Below are 18682 nucleotides of genomic sequence, written 5' to 3'. Positions count from 1 at the left end.
ATTCTATGATTCTACTGCGTGAATACTTGAGGAATTCTGGATCAAGATACAGGAAATGGATAGCTGCATTCTTTCTGTAGTTTTTTCTTTCTATGTATAGCCCCATTTCCTTTTTTAAATGCAGGTTATCTTCTCAGAGGGTATATGTGGTGTAGCATCACTTTGGTTTTTTACTGCCTTATTCCCACATCATTGCTTTATTTTCTTTGCTGTCTCCTTACACTAGCTGATAAATTGCCATCCTGATGTGCTAGAGCTCTTCGAGTCTGTAATTGTTACAAATAGTAGAAAAAAGGCTAGTAGGAATAAGTGTGGGATAAGCAGCATGCTAGACAGCAGAGAAAGCTGAAATAACTGCTTTCAAGTGGGTTTTAAGAGATGTGTACCACAAGATAGGGATGTGACACGACAGGTCCTGGAACTAGTGGATGAGAACCTTGGGCCTGCTGCTTTTGAGGAATAACTAAGAATGTTTTTATTATAAAATACACTTCTGAACAGCTATAATTTCCTAGAAACTGAGAAACAGACGCACACTTGTGCTTTTCTGTCTTGCTTCAAGGGGCTTACTGCCAGCAAAGCGTCAGCTTCCTGATCTTTTCTCCAGTTGAAGATGAATGGAAAAACATCTAGCAGTAACACGCTTTTACTGAAGAGCAGTGAGATCTCATTATGAACTTTATTAGCATCCAGTAACGGACACGTGCCTTGTCCAACCATCTCTCGGTTGTGAGAAGAGAGGTAGACCAACTCTTGGAGAACCCAGAATGAGAATGAAGAGGGGGAAAAATAAAAAAATGCAGTTATGTGGGAGCTGCTCGTGTTTTCAGAGTAGAACGTTTCTTTTGCCCTATGTATTTTAAGATTGAAACTTAGGACAGATGTTGACATAAGCAGCTCAGGCAGCTGATAATGTTTAGGCGTGGCCCTTACTAAGTATAAGGGTTGTGAATAAGAGAACCTTTTGTCCCTTGTGATAGACCTCCTGTTAGTTGGTTTATGCCAGAACAATCTACATTAGAGCTGGGCCTCTTCTGTCTGTGAATGGTGGTAGCAGAAGGTAATGACTGAGGAAAATAAATCGTACATGGAAGAAGACAATTCCTGTTACATATTCAAAAATTTTAGGAGTATTGGAGAATTTATAACCTGATCCCTTTAGGGGAGATCTTGGTTCTTCCCAGTATTGAAATTGTACATGCCTGAGCTTTTCACAAAGCCTGTAGCCCAGGTAGCAGAGAAAATATCCTGGAAGATGTTTGACTTGGTGTCTTTGTCATGATTTTGCCGAACCTCTGTTTGAGCAAGTTCAGTGCTTACACAGAGTATTTCTAGAACTAATTGAACACAGGCTTTAAGTGAAGCATGTGCTAAGCATTGGCTTGAATCCAGCCCAAAAAGCTGTCTCTGTTTTTATTAGTTTTTCTAAGGCAAGCCTTGCCAATCTAAAGCCTTTCTTGTTATTTTCAGTGTTTCTAAATACGAATGTTCTTAGATGTATGTATGTTGGCCCTGATGGCTGACAGGCGCAGGTTAGGCGTGTGCGTAGCAGCACTTGCATGTGGGAAGACGGTTCCAATGCTCGTGAGCACCAATGGTGTTTGGTATTGTAGCAGCTTGTGAACTTCAGGTTTCTGTCGAGTGCCCTCAAGGATTGATTTGAGTGACATAATGAGTTTGATAAAAACCATCTGTTGTCTGTGGAAAGAAACTCACACTTTTTTTCTCTTTCCACTTTGGTCAGGAGCTGAAAAGCCTTGCAGCCAGAAAGCCCTGGAAGCTCAGCCTGCCAGTTACTGAAGAAGGAATACTGGATGCTATTGTGGTGTGGTTTGTACTACAGCTTGATGACGAGCACACTCTGTCTACAAGCCCCAGTGAGGAAACGTGTTGGGAGCAGGCAGTCTATCCTGTGCAGGGCCTCCCTGGTACGTCCTGTGGATTTTCTTATTGCAATACATTAACTTGGTTTCATTTTGGTTTTGAGGTAGTTAGGTTGTCTCGGAGATTAGGAAGTGGAGCAAATAGGTTTCAAAGTTCAAAAGCAAGTAGCTGTGAGGTGGTTCCTGACCATGTTTCTGGTCTGTGGTGCATAGTCCCTGCATCAGGTCTTGGTGGTGGGACTTTGGTATTAAGCAGACAAGGAACCTGCTTAAGGTCTGGGAGAATGCTTTCCGTTAAGTTGGGGTGTTGGTTGTTTGGTTTTTTTCTGTACTGAATTAAATGCATTGTGGAGCAATTCCAAAAAGTGGGGCTACTGACTGGCTGTGCTTAGTCAAGTTGTGACTTGTGAAAGGGAGGTGGGGCAGGTGAGGTGGGAATTGTTAGGTGCTACTGCCACAAAACCAAAACTAAACATTCCTGCCTATCCCTCACCTTGAACTCTGACAGGCTTAGTGCCATGGCCACATCCCAGAGGAGCCTGGTCCAGTCTTGAGGAAGTTGTAGCCTGTGATGAGGTCACCCCTCAGCCTTCTCTTCTCCAAGCTGAACAAGCCAAGTGACCTCAGTTGCTCCTCATAAGTCTTGCCCTCGAGACCTTTCACCATCTTGTTCTCCTTCCTCTGGACACTCGGGTAGTTTGATGTCCTTCTTGAGGTGCCCAAAACTGCACACGGTGCTGGAGGTGGGGCTGCACCAGCACGGTGTGGAGTGGGACAGTCGCGTCCCTCGACCAGCTAGCTGTGCTGTGCTTGATGCACCCTGGGACACGCTTGGCCCTTTTGGCTATCGAGGCACACTGACTCATTTGATTTACCATCCACCCAACCCCTAGCTCTCTTTCCAAGGGGCTGCTTTCCAGCCTTTCTTCCCCAATAGTACGTGTAACCAGGATTACCTCATCCCAGATGGAGAATCCAGCACTTGCTCTTGTTCCATGTCATACAGCTGATGTAGAGAGACCTTACAGTGACCCAGATCTCTCTCCTTGTTGGAGTCCTCCTAGTTTAGTACTGATAGACAGTAGGGGCAGCTGTGCCGCAGACTGGTTCAACTGAAAGCGTAGGAGAGGGGAGAGCCTATCGTAGCCTACGTTGCTGTTAAAAGAAATAGTTGTCAAACTATAGCAGTTTTGTTTGGAAATTCTGGTCTGTATCAGTGGATTTACTGTCTTAGAACATAAACAGGAAGCATCCGAAGACCATCTTGGCCTGTACACCCTAAATGCTCCAGCGAAACTGATCTTGAATTAGTTACCCTTTCTAAACTGTTGTTGTTTTCTAAGCTGTTGTTTTCCATGTAACTCCAAAGTTACTTATGTCTACAGGAGGTATTAAAATATAAATATTTAATATTTAGCATTTTAAAGCAAAAGCAATTTCTCTATCAGTATGATTTTGTTCTGCTCTGCTGTTGACAGAACACTTAAAGTAGTATCTATTTATCATAGGCTTATTTTGAGAATAAATGGATTTTGCCTGGTGTGGGACAGTTGAAGGCACAGTTGCAGATTTCTGCTTCTGAGCTACGGACTAGAGCAGTTCTTTCATAGACACCAGTAAGAAGTAATGGAGAAATAAGAAAATGCTTTGTTTTAAGCACTGTATGGCTTTTGTTTGTTTAAGACACCGTATGGCCGCTTCACTGATGTTTGCTGTAAAGTAACTGGCATGACTTTTTGTGCTGTCTCGCCAAGATTATTCCGTGAAGGCTGGGGACACTGTGATGATGGAAGTTTGCTGCCAAGACTGCTACTTGAAGATCCAGAAGATGACTACTTTGAGTTCAGATTGCGGGATGGACGTCGGTGACAGAGATGAGGCACTGAGTTTGGGCAATGAGGCTGAGCTGTGTAATGCCCTGGCTGGTCTTCAGACAACTAGCAAACCAGATGGCCCCAGCCAAGTGTGCGTGCTGGAATCCACAGAAATAGCCCTGCTCAACAACATGCCGTACCACGAACGCTTTAAAGCTGCCATGGGCAAAGTGCTCTTGTCATTAAATCCAAGTAAGGACTTGCATTCCATGGATGTTGATGGACATGGCAGTGGAATGAACCCCCAAGAGAGTCAAAACAAGAGCTCCCTGGACATGGCTCCTGATCCTTTGTACGTTTTAGATGTGTCTGAAGGCTTCTCCATCCTGCCTGTTATAGCTGGCAAACTCGGACCGGTTAGAGCCTACAGTTCCATTGAGAAAGAACAGCATCAGGCAGCGCTTGCTGTCATCGCAGAAGCTAACCACTTCCCTAAGGAAACATTAGAGTTTTGGCTCAGCCACTTAGAAGATGAAAGTGTAGTGCTACAGAGACCTAAATCAGACAAACTGTGGAGTATTATTATCTTGGATGTTATAGAGACATCAGGTTTAATCCAGCAGGAGGTGATGGAAAAGGCTGCAATATCCAGGTACAGTATTAATGGAGAAAAGTATTCCTAGGAATCTGTAATTATCTGAAAACTTTTAAAACTTCCTTCTAATGACAAAATTACTGTTACATTGCTACAGTAGAGCAGGACAAGCTCGTTTTCTGAATGGATTGAACCTCACGGAGTGTTTCTGGTGTGATCATTGTACATGTGTATCTTTTAAAAGAAGCGTCAAGATTTCAATGTTGGAGACTTCTTTCTATTTTGTATGCAAGAATAGGAATGGCAGATTGTATTGCTTGGTCTGTCGGAAGTTCCCAGGGTAGGCAGCATCTTAGTAAGGACTGAGGTAGCTTTTACTGCAAGGTTAAAAAAGCTCAGGTTCACGTACACGTCAGACTGTTGTTGGATCACACCGGTACTGCCACAGGCAAGCACACGGTGCTACAACAGCCGGGGCAGCAGCAACAAAGCTAGCTGGTACCCAGGGCAGGCAGGGTGGGGAGGAACACAGAGCAAGAGAAATAAAATAATGGAAATGGGTAGCAAAAAATGTAAATGTGGAGTGGGTTTATCCCCTTTTCTGGTGCTAGGGAATCTTCTCTATTCGTGTTAGTGCTTAGTGAGGGGAGAATATTCCAGATGATTTATGTTCATTACCTTTTCCAAGTTCTGAATAAATATTTTGATGACTTTGAAAGTTTGTTTTTTTCTGTAAGAACAAATGGAAAACTACTTTTTTGTCATATGCAGAGTCTGCTCTGCTGGCATGAAAAATACATCCAGCAGCGCACTACTTAGTTACCCCATTCCTGTGAAAAGCAGCCTGCTACAGGAAAAGGAAACCTAAACCAATCTGAATTGCAGGTGTTTGATACTCTGCTGAAGGAAAGCTCCTGTCCTGCTGCTGCTCTCAGCAGTGGGATATTCTGTAGCAAGAGACCAGGAAAGACTGAGGGGTGTTGTCAGGAGAAAATGCTGTCTCCTGTATTGCGGTTAAACACTGAGAGAAGGGCAAGTGGAATTCCCACCAGGTTTTGTTTCCCCATGGGTATGCAGCCTCCTTAACCAGTGTCCCCCAGCAGTACGTCCTGCCTGACTTCCAGGTTTCCTAAGCCTTTCTGCCTGCCCTTCAGTGTTAGATGCTGGTGCTACAAATAAATCCCACGATCCTCATCTCCGAGTGTCACCGTTTCCAGCACTGACACAGAGTTCCCCAGTTACAGTATTTATGTGACAAGTTTTCCTTTGTTGGGTGATACGGCTGCCTGGTCAAATGGGATCAAACTCAATTGCTGATGAGTGCTTCCCTTCCGAGGAAGAACTAGTGTGCCTTTCTGAAATGTGTGTTACCTTCCTTCTCTGCTGTGGAATGGTGTGCCTCAGAGCTGACATCTCTCTCATTTCACAGGTGTTTACTTCACAGTGGAGGGAAGATTTTCCCCCAGTATGTGTTGGTATACGGGATGCTCGTAGAATCGGAGTCTCTGTTACTGGAGAGCGCTGTTCAAGGAACGGAACCGACTCTTGGGTTTAATATAGCCCCTTTCATCAACCAGTTTAAGGTATGAAGTTGGTGGGTGTCTTCTGGGCAGAGTTCCAAAGCCTGCAGCCCTCTAGCTGTTTACTCTTGGTGTGAACTCCAAGATGCTAAAGAACTGTCCCTTTTTGACATTGTGGAAGCTCTCCAGAGAGGTTTATGTGATCAGAGAGAGACCTTGAGATAAACTAAAATGGGCAACATTTGGTGTAGAATGGTGGGTGTAGGAGTTTTGGCTGAGTAATGAAAGATGCCATTTTGCCGTACAGCAGAGTGTCTCTGCTGTCTCCTTCATCACCTTATATCCCCACAGTCGTATTTCAGAAGGGATTAAACAGCGTATTTTGCGTTTTGGCTGTCTCTTACAGGCATTACAGTAATTCCTAGAATCTTGTATTAGGATTCTTTCAACTTTTCACTTTGTAATGGCTGTTGGTGCCTTAAGATACGGTGTGTACTCCTAGGTACCTGTTCGTGTGTACTTGGATCTCTCTACGTTACCGTGTCTCCCCCTGAGCAAGCCAGCAGAGCTTTTACGGCTGGATCTCATGAACCCGCTGTTGAACAGCTCCAGCAGAGAAGTGAAGGTGAGTGGGTGCACATGTGAAGTCAGAAGTGTGCTCAGCTGTGGGTCTGCGTGGCTCAAGATTCCAGTACAGAACTGACCCGCCTCTGAAATGCTTTGGACTACTTGCTTGTCTTCCCCCTGTGAGAAGGGTGTAACTGATGTAATATTTTTACCTGGTTTTAGGTACAAATCTGTAAGTCTGGCCAAGTCACTGCAGTTCCCTTCTGGTATCACATACATCTAGATGAAGACCAGAGCTTGGATACATCTGATGAGTTCTCACACTGGAAACAAGCAGCGGTGGTTCTCGATGAGCCCATCAGAGTTCAGGTTGGGGATGAACTTGTGCTTGATGTTCAGCACCATAAAAGCAATATTAGCATTACGGTGAAACGGTGAAGAATGTCACATGACAAACTGAGTTGTGGTTAATTACCTGTGCATAACATCACTGATGTTAATTTATATTAAAGCCAGAAGTTCATCTGCTGAGCAAAAAGGCTATTTTGTTGCTTTAACAGTAGACACTTGGTTTCCATTTGTGGACTAAAACTTGCTCTGTAAAAGTATCTTACCAAGTAGTTAAGAGTGGTATTGTCCTCTCTGCTGCTGCAGTGACTACAGCCATGGGCCAGACTCCTCTTGCTACTGTATCATCTCTAATAAGTGAAACAGCAGCCAGAGGCCTGTACCAGAAATAAACAGCTGGGGCTGTTCAAGACAGATCCTTGTTATTCAAACTGTGGTTCCCTTTCTCAGTCACCACATCATCCCCCTTCAGGCTCTGGTGATGGTAGCCTTGCAGCAGGGACTGTAACGCCACTCCCGTTGTTACAGTACCACAAGTTAGTGTGGCATACACACAGGTACAAGGAGTTGTAACACAGTGCTGCCCAGTAACTCCAGTTGTCCGGTGGAAGGCAAAGCTAGTAAATGTGGCTGAGTCCCTCAGCAAAGCATTTCTGGTAACGCAGTGGGCCTGAACTCATTGTGGTGACTGATGCAGCTTTCACACAATCCCTACATCTTTTCTGCAGCATGACAGTGTGGCATGAGGCAGGTTCCTTCTAAATTCATAACCAGAGGGGACACCAACAAAAGCTTCCAACTGGGCACTGATTCTACCTCCGTAGAGATAGCTACAGAAACGTAACAGCTTTCCTCACTAAGTTAATTTATACCACCAGTGCTGTCTCTTCAGCACAGAAGAAGCATTTCTGTGATATTTCCCTAACAGAAGCCTCTAAAAGACCCATCCATAAATAATAATTCTAGTGTTTCAGTGCATACAAGACCCATCAGTGCTCCTCAGTAGGTCAAACCTCTGATAAGGACTGTTAGAGCTCTGCCTGCCAGATTGCTGCAACAAAGCTCCTTCCAGTAGGGTGAAGAAAAATAAATTAGTAAGTTGGAGACAGTTATTTTCAAACCAGAGGTCACAGAACTCAAGTTCTGTGAAAATAAAGGAACTGGAAACCATCCTTCTCCCAACTGGTACAATGCAAAATAAAATTAAGTAAATTAGAGTATGACAGAAGCTTTTCATGCTTTTTGGGGGGGGGGCGGTGGGGGGTTGGAGAGAAGGGAAACAACCACACCAACACCCTACACAAAACCATAATCCATTAAACCTAACTTTGTCTGATGAAAATATCCTGCACCTACTAGGTTTAGTTGTGTCAAAGTGCAGTTTTAGAGGGAAGTGTTCAGGCTTCCTGTGCTGGAAGAACTCTTGAAAAGCAAAAACATTCCATAATAGTGGCTAGGCATATTAAGCTTTCTAGAAATTAAGAAAGGACATACTCTAGTCATCAATGAGACTAAAGGGCTGAAAACTACCATTAACTGAGTTTTCAAGCAGCGTGTGCAGAAGTAAGGCAAGAGCAGTCTTGAAGACTCCTGATGAAAAGCTGAGAAATAGATTAGGCATAAACCAATGGAGGAATTAGTACAGATAATATACAAAAAGCTCATTTGCAAGTAGTCATTAGCATGACCTATCAAATTCATAGAGACTGTGGAATATTGTTTAGTGGTTTTCAAAAAGTCAGCATAGGTGTCACAAACATTTCTATTGATTCTGGAAATTCAGTAGCAATTTTTAATGGACAAGTATGATCCTATAAGCTACAACCATGAAAGATTAATTTTTTTCCCCTGAAAAAACACTTGAACACTGTGCACATGGAATGAAATAACTCAGTAGCTTTCTAGAGACGCTCTGGAAGACGCAACAGGACACTTAACTAGCCGTTCTCCTACCGCAGTCCCCTTCTCTGTACCTTGCCTAAGCTTTACACCAAACAGACACGACTTCAAGTACGAATACAACCACTTCTGCTTGAAGTGTTTGAAAAGAAATGTGAAGAGGACAGTCGTATTCATGTGTCACTCACACTCTTATACCTGTAGCAATAAGTCAAACTGAAAGAAGGTCAACAGTTTAAATAAAATCTTTAATTGATTATTTACAACAAAGGCAATGACTTGGCAAATTGGAAATCATGATTTGCACTTTCCCACTAATTTCAGATACAGCAAGTACATAGTCAGCTAGAAAACCTGCAGCCTAGTGAGTAAGGCGCAATATTTACATCACACTAGTACTGCAAAGAAAAGCACTTAAGATGAATTTACTGTTGGCAGGCAGAAATTAAACATCCTGGAAACGCTAACAATGCTGAAAAAGAAACTTCAGTTATCACTGAAGAGGTCAGTGCTCTAGGTTCTTTTTGTCAGATTGCAAACATGCAGTAGTAGTAAAAATCTGGTAAAGGGATAAAAACAATACCCTTCTGACCTGATCAGTTTTGCAAAGTAACATTCTGATACAAGCGTACCTCCTCTTGGTCTGAAATCTCCGGCTAGTAACTCCAGTATTAGACTAGCTACTCAGTTTTACCTTAGCAAAGGTCTCTTCTGGGGGGGAGGGGGGAAAAGTCGACTTACATTTGAATCCAGGCTATACTAGAAGCATCATACAATAATCACACACGGAGACCTAGGAATACAAATTACAACAGACACATCGTCAAGAAATCCTGCCTTAACAGCTTCAAAATGAAAACTCAGGTGTTAAAGAATTTATTGCAGCCCAAAATAATCAGTTCTGTTTTCTACCTCCTTTTTGACGTCCTTTATTTCCCCCCCCCCCCTCCATGTAGCGATCGTTACTCTTATTTTAGAAGGACAGGAAAAAGACAGTCAGGTGCAAGATGGTGATCCCAAAACTCTCGACCTGGCTGTCTCTCCTGAACGTACCAGCCTTAGAGATTACGAGCTACGAGGGCAGCAGACGCGCCAACTCCGCATCCTGGGCACAGAGTTTTACAGCGGGGACAGAGGGAATGCTGTCTCGGATGACAGGTTTCTGTAGCAGTTATCCTCGCGAGGGCTTTTTACATAGCTGTGCCAGGAAGGGAAGCAGGTGGTGTTTGTGCAGAGGTTACCATTTCATCCGCACTCCATTCGGCATCGGGGTACGGAAGTTACATCATTAAGAGGACAACCAAAGCCAACACAAACGCTTTTTGCTACTACCCTCCTTAAATGACATCCTGTCAGTTTTCCCATCACTAGGGGTACTCAGACAGCATCTTTAGACGAGCAGAGTGTTTTTCAAATGCTCTTTTGTATTAATGAAAGTCAGGGTAATTTTGACACAATGTGTAAGTGTTTAGCAGTTTAAGAAGCCGATTTTTACATCTGTGCAGGAACTCTTAGAGTGTGCGTGTTTCACGTTGACGGGGCACTCACCGACACTCGCATCCGTGGCAGATTCAGAACTCTGACGTCAGTTATGGCCATATCCGCCTCCTGTCCGCGCAGTAGCTTTCCCACTCTCGTTGCACGTTAGCAGAACATCTGGGGCAAGTGTAAGACAGACCGCTTGACACATTCAAAGAAAAGGCGAGTCTAACTTTTACCCAAATCCCTCTCTGATGAACTCTGCTCTAGTTCAGGCGACTCCTCAGCATCCCGAGGAGCAGAAGCGTTAAAAAGGCCATCGACCGCGGGGGCTGTCGTTGGTGTTGTGAGAGGTGTCACCGTGTGTCCGAACCCCTGATAATGGCCCATGGGTGAAGACGGCATTGAAGAAGCATCAGAAATTGGGTCTTGAGTGGACGAAGACAGTAAACTCGTATGCTCGTTTTGTTCATGATCCTCAGCAAAAAACATTTTCCTTGGCTGGCCCAAAACTGTCCTTCCTAGAATTATGCCAAATGAAAATAGCTTTTAATACATCCAGCAGCATACCAAGGTCTTTGAACACACAAAATAGGCACGTTAAAGTAGGAGATGAGTGCGTTTATGTAAGTTTTATGTAAGTATAAAGTTTTACGTGGGCATTGTCAGCTTTAATAAATAAAAGGATGTCTTTGCATTAAAAAAAAGGACATCCCTCTCTTCTACCTGACACTTGAAACTTACACTGAGATCCACCTAGACAATCAAAAACTAGTCTAAATCAAAACTACCAGAAAGAGCAAAGTGCCAGATAAATCATGAAATCCTCTAGGGATGCAGCTGCCACCAGCGTGGTGCGGAGTGTTCTCGAGGTGCTACAGAGATGGATAATGGTGTAAAATGAAGCTGGAAATAAAAATGCTCTTCACAGATCATACACATCTGGCTGTTACTTACCGACATTTCGAACCTGTTCTGATATATCTGCCCTCAGATCAGAAATATCCCACATGGCAAGGAAAGAGTCAAAGCATGACCCTTCCTCAGCTTCTTGAACATAAGGTTTATAGGAAAAACTGTAGTGATGTGCAATAGCAGCCAGGAACATCTCAACGCAGATGATAAAATCCTGCAACAAGAGAGAGACTGACTTCAACATTCGTAACTGGAGAAAAACAGTTCCTGGGTTTCTTCTACAACTGAAAGATTGCAATTGCCTTGGGATACTGGCATCGGCTGCTTTTCCACCAGAGGTAGGATACTCCTGGCAGGCTTCAGAGGGCCAGGTGTACTACATACGTATTGGAATCAGTCCATGCCTGATGGAGTGACTTGCTGGGAGCGGGCATTCACCAGGCAGCAGCTCTACAGTGAATCCTTGCAAGACGAAACAGAAGGACACCCAACAAAAGTATTTAACCGGGGCACATTCCTTCTGCCCGCCACACGGATACAGAAGCGTTGAGCAGAAAACATGCTTGGGGTCCCTGGCTGAAGCTCAGCCCAACTTAAAATAACTTCAGTACGAATCTAGTCAGTGTTAATTGATGTGAGTATGACAGTATTTGCTTGAGATCAGCTGCGTCATCTTACATACAGCCATTCCTCCTAAGAAAGAACAGTCTGCTCCTACCTGTAGGCCTGTAGCCACAGCTTCCACACTTTGCCATTCCCAGGTGTGTTTCTCAGAAATAACGCCAACTTTCACCAACAATGCAATGAGCACAGCTTGCCTAGAATGATTATTTTTTATTGTTATTATAACAGTAGTGCCAAAAAACCTCAAGGAAATCTAGTAAACAAGGCCTGACTGAGTGTATGTATACACGTGTATGTGCATTGGAAGACTCTTACGAGAAACGGTACTGTTCATAGATTTAGATTTGATGAAGAGGAAAACAAAACAAACCAGATGTCATTCATCCACAGTCCTAAAGACCAACAGAGGACACACCCAAGAAAGAGTTTGTTGTTCCAGGTAGTTACCAGAACAAATTGCTTCTCTTTCAGGGTATTAACTCTGTACACAGACCAACGTCCAGACAGTCCAATGCACTCACTCATTAGCAGCTGAGTCTGAGCAATGCTTAAAGTGGTAACTTACAGTAACTTACTCTAAAAGAGTAATATTTTTTTTTTTTACTTTTACTTTAAAAAGTAAAAAGAGAAAGATAAAATTTTTCTTTTGAAATAACTGAAACTGAAGATTCTAAAGTAAATTATGATCTTGAGAATCACCTTATAAAATAGCGAGTCTAAAACGTAATCTCAAGTGAAGAGGACTGCTCTGACCAACATAGCAGCACCCATTTTTCTCCTCACAGTACTTCACTAAGGGTAGATAAATTTTGAGGCCTGTAACCTCGGTAACAAATCCAGCTTGTTTAGTTCTTACGACCCACCCCGAGAGCAAGAAGCAACGAGTAAATAACGCACTTACCAGAAAGACACAAAAACGACCATCTTCACGCAAAGGAACTTGCCAACAGGTCGGATAGGGTTCAGTTCTTCACGCAGGACTTTATAGAACAGCACCAGGCAATACATCGCAAACTGACAAGGAAAAGCAAATGGAGAAAAGCTTAAGTCCTCGGCTCCTTTGTGAGGGAATTGTTTTACAGCATCTCTTAATACATCACAGTATGATATAAACTTAGAAAGCCATCTGTTTCAGAAAGCACGTTCTGGATTTATGGAATCTTTGCCTTACTGTTTTAAAGCAGGTTTTTTCTTTTTTTTTTTTCTGAAATGAAATCCTATTTCTGAAATGCACGGTATTGGCAGACAGAGACTGAGCTCATCTGTTTACACGCTAAAGCAAAGCATAAGAAGGCCCCATAAAACCTCTTCAGTGCCAAGCACATCTCTAGGGAAAGTGGCATAAAAAGCACGCGTTCTTTGAACGCCTGGAGCATTGCCTCTGCCAGAGATGAGGCAACGGCTGCAACCTTCACTGCACAGCTGAACGCATTTCCTACTCATGACAGCTGCAGGCAACCCCACTAGCTTACAGCCAAACCCCAGGTACTCATCTCCCCTTTTCACACACGCTCTCCTAGCCTCTGCCCACCACCTTTCGTTACGCAATCCTGACAGCCAGGACATGCAGAAGCGCGTGCAGCTGCTGGGGCTGCTGTCACGGCAGAAAGCAGTTGCAGCTCCTTCCGTAACGGTCCCTGTCAAACACGGTGCTGGCAGCAGCAGGAGGACACCCTGTCTGGATGGGATGTTGTGCTGTTCCGACTCCTGCTGCTGTTGCCAAGAGAAGTAAGATGCTTGAAGGCTAGAAGGCTAAGCAGCAAGGAGCCAGAGCTGCCACCATCTCCTCTTGCAGTAACTCATGTGCAGTGTGCCCTGGGTGAAGGAGAAAACGACTGCCCTGCGCTCCCAGCAAGCCACTAAATGCAATCCCTGACCTCCAAAAAGTCCAGGGGCTGAAATCTTACCCTTACTCTCACATCATCTGGCAGCTGAACCAACAAGACAAGGGTTTTTTCCTGTCTCTGTTGTTTACTACCAGCTCTGTGACACAGTACTTTTATCGTAGCCACTGCTGATTCTTTCTATGTGTGCTGGGATGAAGCTACAGGGGTGAGTGAAGTCATCTCTTCTGCAAAGGGGCAAGTCTGCAGTTTGAACATGCTTGGGCCATCCCACTTCACCCATCAAATCGTTTGGGGCAGAGAGGTGGGAGACTTGATTGGTCTGTGCAGCTTCATAGTAAAAGTAATAGAAGTGTCAATTATGTGGTTTCCTAGTATTTTGCATATATAGTATTAAACAGATAGTAACTTTGACTTACAGACTTACATAAGAACTACCGGGCATTAACACAATTACTTTCAATAGTTCATGCAAAAAGATACAGAAAATACAAATACAATTACTTTAAAGAGCAGAAAGATGCACTCGTGATACTCACTAGCTGTGACATGTTGTTAAGTATAACCAAGTAAGTCCAAGCATTGTTGAAGCTGAAGTTTCCTTCATCATACACTCCCACTAGTTCACAAATTCTGAAAGAATGTTTAGAATTAATTGCTACGTAGTAAACGATGGCTTTCTCACAGTGCTACATCTTCAACCAAAGTCTCCCTTAGTACTCAAATACGGGCACTGGGGGTCTGCACGAGAATCAGTTTCCAATAGACTAAGCCACCGGAGGTTTGTATTATATTTTCTGTAGAAGAAATGGTATTTGAATGCAGGGTTTACACTGCCTGTTGCTGAATTAATTCAACAATTAAAACATCAACATTTTCTTAGCTGTTTTGCTTTCAACCATTAGGACACACACAGCTCATATACATATTTAGATGGATACTCTTTGTGAGTAGCAACTTATTCCACAGTCCCACAGAATTAATAGCAATGACCATCAATACAGAGTTTATGAAATTAAGCTTTCAGCACCAACATGCATAACTGCCAGCTACTCCTTCACAACAGGTTATATCACACATATGAAGACACATGGTCAGGCTTGTCACTTGCGAAGTTTAATAAAATGTAAAAAGTTACATGAAACCTGACTTTAAAAATACCCAATTGTTGAAGCCAATGACAAAAGGGAGGAGGAAAATAAAAAAAGACTCTAAAAAAATGTCTTTTCCACATAAACAGTCCTTCACATTCTCTCCCACTGCTTCCAGCAGCAGGCATTAAGCATTTATTATTTCAATTCTGCAAATAGCCATTTGCTATTGAGAAGTCATAAAGAAATCATAGGTTGATTCAAACTGCCGGGACCCATTTAGCATGTAACACGATGAGCCCGCTTTCAAACTGCCTTGATTCAATACAAAGGGCATGAAAATTCTTTCCAGTGTAACTCAAAATTACATCCTGAAGATCAGTATTAATTATTTATGAGCATACTTACAAAGCAATAATAGTAGTAAATGGTCTGACAACAGTGTACTGCAAAACACCCAGTTTACATCTAAATAATAAAACTCTGCAAGAGAAACACAAAATTAATTGTACAGGAATTTAAAGACAATTCACTTAGCGAAGTTTCCTGTTCTCCGTAGTTTCACTAAAGTGAATTTTTATTTCATGGCAATTTCAACTTCTGCTTTCAGGACTTCAGGCGCTGCAGCGTATACAGAATGTGCAGATACACAGGGCACAAAAAACTTAGACTTGTATAGGTCCGTAACAGGAAATAACTCCGTGATTCACGTCTTTTAGCCATGTAAAGATTCTGGCTGGGCTAAACACAGAGAATTCAATTTTCACTGTGTCTGAAGATGTTTTAAGAATGACTTACATTCAGAGTTTGGCTTTAACACTGTAAACAGCTTTATCAAAATCTCTTAAGAGAGACGCTTATCGGATTAAGCAGAAACAAATGTTCACGGGCATATGGCTTTCCATCCTTCCCCTGTGGGAATGAAAGCTAGAGGCTCTCTGGCCTACCAGTGATTCTACGTGAGGTTTTCTGCAAATAATACATGATAGCAAAGGAAGCAAATTCCAGTATTTTTCAAGAAAAAGGAAGTTTCCCTCAGCACCACCTGAGTCAATGTATTAGTTACTAAGTGTGCTTTATAGGATGTTTCACAGCTAGATGAAAACATGTTCACAGCTGCTTTCAGCAGGGGCTCACAGTCGATAAACTAAACGTCTACGAACCATAAACTGACTCTGCCAAGCCACAACGGTTAACGCTACTGAACGTCAAACCAAAACGTTTGCATCCCATTGTGCAAATTAATGTTTTAAGATACCATCATATACTCACTCTCCCATAGCCCACGATGGGCAACAGCACAGAGGCGGCAGATGTCTCTGCTGATCTTTTGCTTCTATTATTAATACGAGGTTTGGATACCGGTTGGTTAGATAATTTGAAAGAAAAACCATGAAATTATAGATGACATAAGCTTCGTAACACTCTCGACACGTATCCACGTATATTGCAATGTTGGGGTATTTCAAAGCTATCCACTGCAAGAAGAGAAGTACACAAAAGGTTACACGCAAGAAAGGCCAAAGTGATTCCAATGACAACGCTGGCTGGCAAGTTCAGCAAGCAATACTTCATTAGACAGCAGGCACTAATTAAACGGGGCTTGAAGCACTTGGCTAATAAGAGTGTGATGCTACAGCTAGAAAATAACATTCTGTAAAAACACAACGGGAACTTCAGATTGCATCTCCGCTGCTTGAAACGGAAGCGTGCTTAACACATCGCGCAAGGGACGCTCTGTATCTCTGACCACACCATTCAGTCTTTAATTTAAAAGTTCCTACACATAGCCTACTCCCGTTAGGAGGAGACGAGATAGAACTGTTTCCCGAAATTCACATACTCATTGTCAATAGGGGTTGGAGAACTTAAGTTTTTAGCCCATCAGTATAAAGTTGACTGCTTCTGGTATCTAATGTGTAAATATTAGTTCTGGCATATTTACAAAATAGAGAAGAAAGCAGCCGATTAACCTTACAGCAGTAGTCATCCCTCTAAACCAGAACTGCAGACAGAAAAGCGTTTTTCCATGTAACTGTGATTATGGATCAGCTGTCAGAGCACCACACAGCTGTTGTGCTGTTCAGTGAAACTTGCCCTAGTGTTTTTTTGTTTTGTTTCTTGTGGGCGTACTTTTAAATAGAGGCAGGTCTTTGGAGTTTACTATGCTTCCCTAGGTTGTAGTAGAGTGAATGTGCCTTCTCTGACCTTCGTATTAGAACTACAGGAAGATGCTTCACATCCTCTCACTGTTAAGAGACGCTAGAGTTGACGGATGCTGCAACATCTTTGTGGAAGATGTACTGCTGCGTCTAGTAAACTGAGAATACAGTATTTTAATCTGAGAAGAGAGCTTTATGTTCAGCTCAGACTAAGCACTTATGCAGCAAAGGCCATAACAGCCAGGAGTCTGGGGTAAGATTTCAGCGTATCAGAAATATCCCTGAAAGCCTGGCTAAAACTCATTTAATTAGCAATTAATTTTCTTCCAAAGGAAAATTCCGTAACTGAAATACCAGCCTGAAGTAGTTGATATTCCCCATAAGAAAGAGATAATGTTGTTTTCTTCCCTGCTCTCCTTCCTTCTCTCATACTCTAAATCCCAGTCTTTCAAAGGAAAACATACATAAAGGTGACATTTCATAAACACTCCAGAGATGGGAGAAAAATGAAAGGAAAAGTTCCTGGAAAGCTGTCCTTTTATGGAGGAAACAGAAGCATTTGCATCGTCAAGAGGTGGTTACAACATGCAAACGCTTATTCGGTACAGTACAGAGATTTAACATGTCACCTAGCTCTGGCTGAAGTCACCGCTATGCACGGAGCCAGAGGTGACGTGCAGACACAACCCATCCAGAAGTGTAACTCGGGACAGAAAGGCAAGGCACTGACTTTTGAGACTGTACTTGGATCAGTCTGGCTTCCAGGTCAGCTGGTACTGAAGATGGAAGGACCAGAAGCAGGCTCTTGTCATACCCCTTTCCACCTCTGTCATAAAGGATACTCAAGGACAGACAAGGTTAAGAAGGGTTAGCAAAAGCAACCCCACAAGCTCCACTAGAAGAATGTACTATTACTAGAACTATGCTTCTGACGTACTCCATAAACAAGAATGCCCTGAAGTTTCTAGGACTACGATTCTACACGCAGCATTGTTTCTGCTGTGACGGTGTTTTCCGTCACTCCCACAGCAAACAGTTTCATTGAGCTGTAAACAGTAAGAGAACACTTACACTGTCTAAACTGTAAATCGGCACCATCCATAGAATCCTGTACAATAACAAAAAAAACCCATTTAATATTACTAATAGTACTTTTAGTCTGAATTAGATTCAACATTGTAGCACAGGTAAACACAAAACATTACCTTATTATTGGTTTCTGTAACTCAGGTTGAGTATAATGAACTAAGTGCTGTAGTATTCCCCAGAGAGATATCGGTATAGTCATTAGTAGAAATATCCCAGCGATAAACCATGCCTTGGTATGAATTCCAACCTTGCAAAGGTAAGGAAGAATGCAAGTTTCAGCATTAATACTTTAAAGTTTTACTAGTATACTAAGAAAAAAAAAAATTACCTGTAAATTAAGTTTTAAGATGGACATTAAGTACCTCTCCCCACATTTAGTTTAGTTTTTTTAAGTCCCCTTTTCAACTACACACAAAATCCCAAAGTCTCCATTGCTATTTGTTGATGTGGCTTTGAGTAAAATTTAAAATCTCAACAGATGAGAAGCCTTGCAGCACCAACCAAAAAATATAACCAATAAGCACAAAATCTTCTACAAAAACATAGTAACGCTCACTATTCAGTTTACTAAAATAACTGGCCTCAGTTCAGTGCTTCACAATAATGTTTCTGAAAGCTTGCAGATTTAAAGTATTTTTTAGCTTTAAAACTAAGTTTCAACAAGTAATTAATTTCAACCAGTTTCATTTAGCAATCTGAACTAGAGAAGCATTTATAGGATAGAACACAGAGCTACGATTTTAAAACAAAGTTCTCTGAAAAATAACTATATTAATAATCTAAAGTACCAAAACCTGAGAAATATGTAGACTCTTCCCAGGTTTTTTTTGTTGAGAATTTCTTCTTTGACCC

General features: G+C 42.4%; 2 protein-coding genes across 2 annotated transcripts; one reads left to right on the top strand and one right to left on the bottom strand.

Moving 5' to 3' along the window:
* The first annotated feature begins 1515 nt into the window (after positions 1–1515).
* Positions 1516–6915, top strand: PRMT9 (protein arginine methyltransferase 9). Its single transcript, XM_010155271.1, has 6 exons — positions 1516–1584; positions 1745–1928; positions 3638–4349; positions 5722–5875; positions 6315–6437; positions 6602–6915. Exons 1-6 carry the CDS (start codon positions 1516–1518, stop codon positions 6815–6817), a joined length of 1458 nt encoding a protein of 485 aa, XP_010153573.1. The 3' UTR covers positions 6818–6915.
* Positions 6916–10269: 3354 nt separating this feature from the next.
* TMEM184C (transmembrane protein 184C) lies at positions 10270–18077 on the bottom strand (the record flags this gene model as incomplete). The annotated part of the gene is made up of 9 exons (XM_010155270.1): positions 10270–10626; positions 11063–11234; positions 11739–11838; positions 12546–12658; positions 14028–14121; positions 14988–15062; positions 15852–16057; positions 17813–17849; positions 17947–18077. Coding segments are annotated over 9 exons (1221 nt in total), but the record flags the coding sequence as incomplete, so codon positions are not given.
* Positions 18078–18682: the final 605 nt, after the last annotated feature.

This window comes from Eurypyga helias, unplaced genomic scaffold, assembly GCF_000690775.1.
Source record: "Eurypyga helias isolate BGI_N326 unplaced genomic scaffold, ASM69077v1 scaffold13397, whole genome shotgun sequence".
Classification (NCBI taxonomy): domain Eukaryota; kingdom Metazoa; phylum Chordata; class Aves; order Eurypygiformes; family Eurypygidae; genus Eurypyga; species Eurypyga helias.
This window is presented reverse-complemented; position numbering and strand designations above follow the sequence as displayed.

What these genes read in the sequence shown, in the direction of transcription:
- PRMT9 (XM_010155271.1), top strand. Translation starts at nt 1,516, where the DNA reads ATGGCTGACAGGCGCAGGTTAGGCGTGTGCGTAGCAGCACTTGCATGT. An exon ending in GAAAAGGCTGCAATATCCAG is followed by an intron (nt 4,350 to 5,721) that starts GTACAGTATTAA and finishes CTCATTTCACAG; the next exon opens with GTGTTTACTTCACAGTGGAG. An exon ending in GCTCCAGCAGAGAAGTGAAG is followed by an intron (nt 6,438 to 6,601) that starts GTGAGTGGGTGC and finishes ACCTGGTTTTAG; the next exon opens with GTACAAATCTGTAAGTCTGG.